General features: G+C 42.0%; 1 protein-coding gene across 1 annotated transcript; it reads right to left on the bottom strand.

Moving 5' to 3' along the window:
- Nucleotides 1-5567: 5567 nt before the first annotated feature.
- On the bottom strand, nucleotides 5568-8167 carry LOC307030133 (E3 SUMO-protein ligase ZBED1-like). The gene is made up of 4 exons (XM_079666381.1): nucleotides 7317-8167; nucleotides 6665-7172; nucleotides 6292-6483; nucleotides 5568-6144 (listed from the first exon to the last, which is right to left on the bottom strand). Exons 1-3 carry the CDS (start codon nucleotides 7921-7923, stop codon nucleotides 6393-6395), a joined length of 1206 nt encoding a protein of 401 aa, XP_079522507.1. The 5' UTR covers nucleotides 7924-8167; the 3' UTR covers nucleotides 5568-6144; nucleotides 6292-6392.
- Between the last annotated feature and the right edge of the window lie 1284 nt (nucleotides 8168-9451).

Here is a 9451-nt window from a genome sequence, read left to right as displayed (position 1 = left end):
AGCTCGACAGTGAAGCTGGCAATGCTGAACAAAACCATCTATTATTCAGCTGAAAAAGTCAAAGCTCTACGAAAATGTAATTAAAATACATAAGCATTTCAGGTAGAAATCAGCATTTTATATAGAAATTCACAAAAAAAAGAAATTAAAATGTATTGCAATTATTATATTTAAAAAATCAACCAAACATGATCAACAGGAAAGCCCTATGAAGGCATTTTATGGTTTGAAAAAAAGTTGAGGATGGGGTCCAGACAGTTCAATTAGGAGAGACTTAATTTTGTTTAAAGAACATTTATTGACACATGTCATATATGATAAATGTTAAGTCTTTGTCGATTAGACCCCGATCTTGAAATCTTAAATCTAAAGGGGGAAATGCAGCCGTGAGCATATGGGAACCTCCCCGGGGTCTAGACACTGGTGATGATGATGAAGATCTGGACTTGATTAGGTGATGGGATGATTAGGTGATGGGATGAAGAGGAGGTGTGATGAGGTTTTTGGATTAGCTCTCCTGGCTCTGGATTTGATGAAAGGAGGTGGATGGGGAGGAGGTGGGCGGCAGCATGAACACCTGAAATCACAGCTGACTGCAGGAGAGAGGAGAACCATTTTAAAGTTTGGCTGCAGCTCGGTGATTGGCTGCTGGAGAATGAGGTAAATGTAATAGGTTAAAAACAGCGCCCGTGATGAGCTGATTATAAGCAGCTGGGGAGTGAATGTATACATACCCAGTCTTCCTGAAAGAACTTGTGCTGAGCTTCATTTAGTGAGTCAGACTCATGGTCAGAATGCTGGTTGAGAGGCTCAGTTCTTCCTGTTGACAGAAGATGCCACTTTTCTGAGAGGGAGCCAGAGCTAGCAGCAGCAGCTAGCTACTAACTGCTGCGGCCGCCTCGTTATTCGTTAATATCAAATCCATCATAACAATCCAGAACGCGCGGTGCTGTTACGTGTACGCAAATTGACGTGCTTGATGTGTGAACGAGCCTTTTGGGGGGCGTGGTTAAAGTTGCGCATGCTCTATGAGCGCACATACGGGCATACTTGTCAACCCTCCCGATTTTCGCGGGAGACTCCCGATTTCATTGCCCTCTCCCGGTTTCCTCCCGGGGTCATATTTCTCCCGCATTTCTCCCGATTTCTGACAAAATCAGATTTACACACGACTGTTTCCACTCGGACTTTAATACAGCGACACCATTGTTTGGTTTCCATGGTAACACGTCTCTTTAGTAGCGCGCGCAACTCAAAGTCTGAGAGGGTGAGGCAGATAGTCACAGAAAACTGAGCAGGAATCGACAACTACTCCACCCTCTGCACACTCCTTGCCTGTAAAATACAGTTCCAGCCCACACATATGCTCCATCAAGGACGGTGCTACAGGCTTCAAGGCAGTGCACTTAGAACTACAATAAGCATGTTAATGTTAATAGCAGCTCCGGCGATCCACTAGCACCCCCCCCCCCCCCTCCCGAATTTTGCATTTTGAAATGCTCCCGATTTCTGAGGTCTAAACTCTAAAGGTTGGCAAGTATGCATGCGGGTACTTCTAAGGCATGCTGGGTACTCTGTGACGTTTCACTCTCTCAAAAGTTAGGCCATTTTGGGCCCTTCTCACTTCGGTTAAATGGATTCTTTGCGTCCCTCACTTGCGTCGTTTCCCTGTGACTAGTCCCTCCCACCAGGGAAGCATGGATAGACGCAAGGAAACCACGAGAAGCAGGGAAATGAGTTTTAAGAGCAATGGGACGTCCTTTCCTCCGGAGCGTCACGTGAAGCGACGTCCGTTTGTGATGACGCTGCACAGCTGATCGTCTGACAGCAGCCAGCTCTGTCCCCGTTATTTCCACATACACCCGTGCCTCTGTTAGTACACATTTACTGACACAAACATTTGTATCATCTGTTGTAGACCCATATAAATAAAAATAAAATAAGAACTAATTCTCAAAAAAGATAAACGCCATTCTTAAAATGTATAAACGAACAATAGTTTGATTAATATTGATTAGAGTGTACAAAATAAATAAAATAATTGAGAGAAGAAAAAGATATGATATCAAAACCCAGTTAGATTAACATTCATTGGATTGCACACTTTGTTTGTTTGTTTGGATATGTAGCAAATTAACATTTTAAATAGCACTTAATGACAGACTGAATGGAAATGACAATAAATGAAAATGTAAAACGAAAAAAGCGATCATGAAAATGTTTCCAAAAAAATGAATAAAATGATTTTTGACCACTTTGTTGTTCAGATATATCACATATTTGTAACTAAATGATACATTAATTGATGGTATAAACTGAGGAGTGATTCCCGTGAGGTTCATGTATTTTCTTCACTCCGCTGGGAAACTGCCCTCATGTCAAGAAGCATCACATCAGTGCATGCACTGTGTCGTCCAATCAGTGAGCAATAAACAGTCAGGGGGCGGGGCGAGTGTCTGAGGATTTCATCGGAGGATGGTCTGGTGGTTCCTCGATTATAGCTCCTCCATTAACTTTCCTTGCTCCTCCGACAAAAATAAGGCCATTTGGACGCTACTCAATATGGCGCAGACAAATCAACTTTCGGTGAGACCGAGGAGCGAGGAAATGAAAAATAAGAGAAGTGAGAAGGGCCCTAAGTCATCATGAGCCAATGAGCAACTCTCATAGGAATGAATGAGGCCCCGCCTCCCACGCTGTATCCAGTTTTTATTATACATCCATGGTCGCAACCACTTAGAGCATTATCGCCTATGACATCACTTACGCGACCCAGAATGGGATCTGGGATTTGTAGTCCTTGTAGTTGCGTTTTTTTCATAGTCTTATGACAAACTGTGACTTTTTTGACATGGAAATGATTGTTTAAGGTCACATGTGTAATTCGTGGCACAATTCCAACGGGATCGAAAGATAATCTTTCTCTCCCCATTGACTTCAATGTATAATTTTTCCGAAATAAGGTCCCATGGAGGCTCCCGGAAGGGGAGGGACTTCGCCTCTCTATTTGGTATGGCCCTCGAGGTAATTTATAAACACACGCAAAAAAGAAAAAAAATTGAAATCTAGACCGCAAAAAAATTAAACAACCGAGTGCCTGTTTTTCCTAGCCAAGGTCAGGGTCCTTGAACACAACACGAGCCTAACGTGTCATCACGTGGCATATGTCTCGTCTGATAGGGGTGCAGTTCTGACCATAGATATATATAAACACTAGATGACTCACCCGCGCTGCTGGCCAATGGAGACCGACGTTCCCACATGGCCGCCATCTTGCTACAGGCAGTGCTCTCATTCATAACATTATGGTTGACTATTTAAATAACCATAGCTTGCTCAATTTTCAACCAATTTTCAAACGGTTTGGTTTTTTATAAACATCAAAGATGTAGTTATGATACTGCATACTTATAATCATGGACTTTCTTATGAAAATAACATTAAGCAGATAAAGCAATAGCTATACACATACACACAAGGTATTTATATTAAATATTTGCCGGTGTATATATTTCCATTTATTTTTATTATATTGTTAATATTTAAAATAAATTATAAAATTAAAATATATTAATATTTTATATATAAAGATCGGTCTCATGTTACCACTCTGTAAGCCAATAGTTGTTAATTTAGCAATGCCTTAGCTTGAAGAACAGGGACACAACTAATGACAATAGCACATGGTGGTATATTATTTAGATATTCACACCTTTATCAGAAGAACCAAACCAACATAAAATTATCTCACAGACAGTAGGTCCTGGCCAGTTCTGTCTCATTTATCACAATTATTTTGACATGAGATCTTCATATCATCCTAGTTTTGTATTTAGTTTCTAGATTTGTAAACAAATCCAGAACCTTTGAAATACGTTACCACTTCACAGCACGGTGCGCTGAGTTCTTGTAGTCGGAAAAAGCCCAAGAATAATATAAACTGTACCCTGTGTCTTTTTGTGTCCTTCTGTAGTCCATTTACTGTTGTTTGTCTTGTCTTACCCTGGCTGATATCTCACTAAATCGACTGTTTTAATTGTTCCCTATATTGCCCCTATGCCCTGTAAGGTGTCCTTGGGTGTTATGAAAGTGTTTGCACATGTTTTTTCAAGTGTATGAGTGACATAGAGCAAGTGAGATGGCCAGTGGTTCTCAAACTTTTTACACAGAGTACCACCTCAAATTATATTGGGCTCTCCTAGTAACACCATCATAGACCTTCCTGGGTACCACCGAGATAAAGGATTTAATATGACAAGCCATATGATGCTCTCATTTGTTAGTGACATTCCACATGCAAATAAGGTACTTTATTGATCCCAATTTGGGAAAACATGTTTAGTTACAGCAGCATAAGGGACAAGCCATTTTACAATAAATTAGAAATAAGCAAGAAAAATAAAGAAAATAAAGAAAGAGGAAAATATACATGTTGGATTTGACAGGATATCATATATATATAATATACATATACATAAATATAAGGCATATGGAATATTAATGTTACATATTAAATATTGAACAGATTATATATGTGTAAAATGTACAACGTGGTTATATTCAAGAGAAACTATGGAGCAGAGAGTTTTCTTCCAGCCAGAGGTGATTTATTGTACAGAATTATTGCAGTGGGCAGGAATGTGTTCCTGTATCGGTCCTTGTCAGCAGTCTGTTGGAGAAGGAGCTCCGTTGACCCTCCAGCTGCAGGTGGAGAGGATGGGTGGGGTTATCCATGATGGACAATAGCCTGTTCAGTGTCCTCCTCTCCACCACAGCTTCAAAGGGGTACAGCTTGATGCCGATGACAGACCCAGCTTTCCTGATCAGTTAATTGATCCTGCTGGTGGCACCAGCTCTGATGCTGCCCCCCCAGCAGACCGCAGCAAAGAAGAGTGCACTGGCCACAACAGACTAGAAGATCTCCAGCATCTTGCTGCACACGTGGAAGGATCTCAGCTTCCTCAGAAAATGGAGTCTGCTCATCCCCTTCTTGTGCACAGCGTCAGTGTTGATCCTCCAGTTCAGTCCGTTGTCTAATTGCATTCCCAGGTATTTGTAGTCCTCCACAACAGCCACATCCTCTCCCAGAATGCACAGGGGTAGAGGAGACGTCCTCACCCTCCTGAAATCAATGACCATCTCTCTGGTCTTGGCCACATTCAGAATACTCACAACATTAGGCTGAGGTTCATCCTGAAACAAGTCCATTGGCATCTTCCGCTCTTCTTAAAGTGGTTGTGCTTCTTGTTGCTTCCGGCTAAAATAAACATAATTAAAGTAGTGGTGGGCATAGATTAATTTTTTTAATCTAGATTAATCTCACTGTATTCTTGGAATTAATCTAGATTAATCTAGATTAAAATGGCTCATTTGAATTCTGCCGAAGGCATTCAGAATATGTGTGCTACCCAAATAATGACTAAAAGTAAGTCTTTGAGAACGGGTTTCTCAAGCCAGGTGGTGCATTAGACCAGGGGCTCATCTCCAGTTTCCAAAATGCATCACAAACTGCTTGAGAAAGCTGTTCTATGATAATTGGTGATGAAAATAAATCAATGACAACGAGATGTACTTGTGTTTATTAACTGTTTATTTTTAGTTGAACAGTAGGCCTATATAACAGGTTGTAATGAACTGTTTACAGTCAGTAGCTTTGTGTCAGTCAAAGCTCTATTTCTCCTTCTTCCACCAGTCACTCAGGCAGACCAGTTTGTTCACATTTTCTGGTGACAAACAAGCTCTCCTCTTCTGCACAATATGGCCTGCTAAAGAAAAAAGTCTCTCGCATGGGACAGTTGTGGCAGGAGTCCCCAAGTATTTACGGGCAATTTGGGCCATCTTACCATAGACAGCAGTGTGCTCCGACCACCACTTCAGTGGACACTGATCTAGACTGGCACTGGGCTCCACCTTGTACCTCTCCACTGTACTATCTTCTGGTGTCTCCTCATCTGATTCTGAGTCGGATCCCATCAGTAGCAGGGCTGTTTTCTTCTTGGGTGGCTCAGGGTTCTCCTCCCTGAGTGGCTGCAGAGCAGGTTCTTCTCCCTTCATCAACGCACTTAGCTTTGCCCACACTGGCTCCCTCTCTGCTCTGGGCAAGCACTTGAGGTCCTTAAATCGTGGATCTAGAGCAGTCGCCACCTTTGATGAATAAAAAATAATAATTATTGATTGATGGAAATGTCACTTTCCAAATCCAACCTCCATATTTCTTCATGACTTATTCATCTGGCTTTACAGTCTATTATGGTCATACAATGTAGTTATCTTCTGGTCACTCTGACATACCTTAAGCCATTCCAGGTTTATTTTCTCCCTCCGCTGGTTGAGGTCCTTGATGAAGGCAGCCTTGAATCGCACAATATAGGCAGGATCATCATCTGAGATGTTCATCGCATGCTGGAGGTGGCACAGGGCAGGTAGAACCACAGAGCAGGATACATACTTACAGTATCTCCACCAAGGAGCTCAGTGATGTACCTACAGACAGACAGACAGACAGACAGACAGACAGACAGACAGACACACACAGCAACAAATTATTAGTGACAGATTAATTTAACTCAGATTACACATTTAAGGGCAGGTGTTTCTTACATACAAAGTGACATTTAAAAACTTGTATGCCAATTCATGAACACACTATCTTTGTAGACCATACCTGCATGGCTCCAGCAGTTTCTCTAGCTTTGCCAACTTCTCATAATCCGCATTTGTTGGGAGAGCCAGGTTGTGCTTCTGCAGCGACAGCGTTGTGTGCAGTGCGTCTCTGTTGCGCCTCACGCGCTTTATCATCTCAAGAGTGGAATTCCAACGTGTTGGAACATCTTGCACGAGTGACTCCTTAACTTGTCCAAGGGAGGATTGTTGGACATTTAGCTCGTCTGAGTTGGCCGGACTGTGTTTGAAATGTCCGACCACTTTACGGCACTTGGCCAGTGCACCATCAAAACCACCTTCCCGAAGTGACATTACAATAGCTCTCTGTACAACATGCGCAACACAGGGCAAGTGCTCGAATGGAAGTATCCTCCCTGCTGCCACCATATTAGGAGCGCTATCTGTTCCAAAAGTGCTTATTTTGTCAGTTATCCCCCACTGATTAGCGACGTCGAGGAACTGCCTTGCACACGCTTCTGCAAAGTGACGCTCCTCTGTTTTCATCACACCTAACGGACAGACAAAGTAAATTAGAATAATTTCACTACTAGTAGTAAACAACTAGCAATTATCAAGAAGCAAACATAACGTGGTGGTAATTAAAAGGCTACAAAATTAAATTATGTAATTTAAAATGACATAACGTAGCATACCTAAAGCGAAGGAGTGAAGTTCCCAGCTAGCATCGATGAGGTGTACTGTAACGCCGAGGTAGTTGTCGTTGTTAACGGACGTCCAATGGTCCCCAGTCAGTGCTACAGACCTCGCCTCTACCATCTTCTCAACTTTCGTAGCTTTCTCTTCTGCGTGCTGGTCATGTATTCTCCTCATGATAGTTCGCCTCGCAGGTAGTTTGTAAGATGGGTCACCTGTGGCCGCCTGGAGAACAAGCTCGAGCCCGTCATCTTCAACCACGCTAATGGGCCTGCAGCTGGTGGCAATCCACTGAGCGAGGAGACTAGTTAGCTTGGCTGATAGAGCTGTGCTGACGGGCTTGCCTCGGTTGCACTCAAACATAGTTGTTTGACGACGAGTCTTCCCCCGTGCTACATCAGTGCTCGGCCCGGCATCTTCCGCATTAGCTAAGGGATGCTTTGCGTTTAGGTGGTACTTGAGACTGGATGAACTCCTACAGTAAACTAATTCCGCATTGCACAAGGTGCAAACAACCTTATTTTTGTCGAGGTTTCCATCGGGAAGCTTCTTAAAAATAAATTTCCCCTGAAGCAAACCCGGCGGCTTCATACCTGCTGTATCCATGTTAGCATGTCACGTTTAATGTGGCTGATTTGACCGGGGTCAGATCCATAGACAGTAGAAGAAACACAGGTCAAAGACTCGATCTCGCCCCCTACAGTGCAATTCGGCTAGGTATACATCCGCGCTAAATTATCAAGGTGAAAGTCATCATCGCTTGCGTAGTATAGACCCAGCTCCCAACCCAACTTTGAGAATAGATTAACGGCGATATTTTTTTTTATCGCCGACTAGAGTCTCACGTTAACGCAGCACGTTAACGCCGATAACGGCCCACCACTAAATTAAAGACATTTTGAGTGTTTAAAATGTGAATACACAACACATTATTTATTCCTAAACTTGGAGAAAGAAAAACTAAAGTGTGACATTTAATCACATATTTATATATCAAGCTTATACACCTTGAATTCTTGTTGGCCAATGATACACATACCCTTTGAAGATGAGCTGGGAAATTGAATAATGTTGGCAGAACACCATCTTTAAGCCGGATAGTCTGCCCCGTCCTGTCAAAGTCCTTACTCCTGAAGTGCTCACTGCAGAGCAGTGTCCTGCCAGAGGAAACAAAACCGTCCCTTCTAGGGCAACTGCACTGCCTCCTCCTCTCTCCGGTTTTGGGAAACCTTAAAAACATGAGAAAGGTAGCCAGATATATAAATTATTGTCAACATTGTCCTCCCTTCTTTCCTTTAACCTTAAGGGAAAGGACAAAAATACACACCGAAATTATGATATTTTTGGGGTAATTTTATGTATGTATGTATGTATGCATGTATGCATGTATGTATGTATGTATGTATGTATGTATGTATGTATGTATGTATGTATGTATGTATGTATACTTTAAGAATAAGACAACCACACTAAGAGTTATAAAAAAGGTGTCCAAAAGAAACTTTAAATAATTGTGTAAAGAAATGGTAGCAACATATTCTAAAGAGGCTGGGTCAACATCAATCTTGCAATACTATTATCTCACATAGCCCGACTGATCCTGTGTAGCAGGACTTGTAATGCACATACATCCACTAAGTAATTAACGATTATCCTAATTATAGTCATAATATTGTCATATCTTACAGGTGAAAGGTGATTCCACGCAGGGCCGGACTGGGACAATAAGTCAGGCCGGGAATTATACACCCAGCCAGGCCACTACCAGTTTTTTGTGCCATTTTGCTGGATTTATTTGTCAATATTTACAGCGTTGCTGCCCATAGTGATAGCCCTCTAAATCTACTACCCAAAAATAAACATGGAGATGGGTTACTATACTATACTATACTATAAAAAAATGCAAATTTATTTAGGAACCTATTCGTGTGAATATATTTTAAGTGGAGGTGGACCTCAAATCCTCTAGGGGGGTCCGGGGGCATGCACCCCCGGTAAGATTTTTTTTTTAAATGTTGGACTTAAATGCATCAATCTGGTGCACTTTGAGGGGGAAATAAAGAGACTACACCCATATGAAACAGAACTGTATACATTAAATAATCATAACATCGTAAGAACATGGCCATAACCA

The sequence above is a fragment of the Notothenia rossii genome, assembly GCF_949606895.1.
Source record: "Notothenia rossii genome assembly, chromosome: 2".
Taxonomy (NCBI): Eukaryota; Metazoa; Chordata; class Actinopteri; order Perciformes; family Nototheniidae; genus Notothenia; species Notothenia rossii.
The sequence above is the reverse complement of the archived record's forward strand: the minus strand, read 5'-3'. Positions and strand labels throughout refer to the sequence as shown.

What these genes read in the sequence shown, in the direction of transcription:
- LOC307030133 (XM_079666381.1), bottom strand. Translation starts at nt 7,923, where the DNA reads ATGGATACAGCAGGTATGAAGCCGCCGGGTTTGCTTCAGGGGAAATTT. An exon ending in ACTTCACTCCTTCGCTTTAG is followed by an intron (nt 7,173 to 7,316) that starts GTATGCTACGTT and finishes TCTGTCCGTTAG; the next exon opens with GTGTGATGAAAACAGAGGAG. An exon ending in AAACTGCTGGAGCCATGCAG is followed by an intron (nt 6,484 to 6,664) that starts GTATGGTCTACA and finishes GTCTGTCTGTAG; the next exon opens with GTACATCACTGAGCTCCTTG.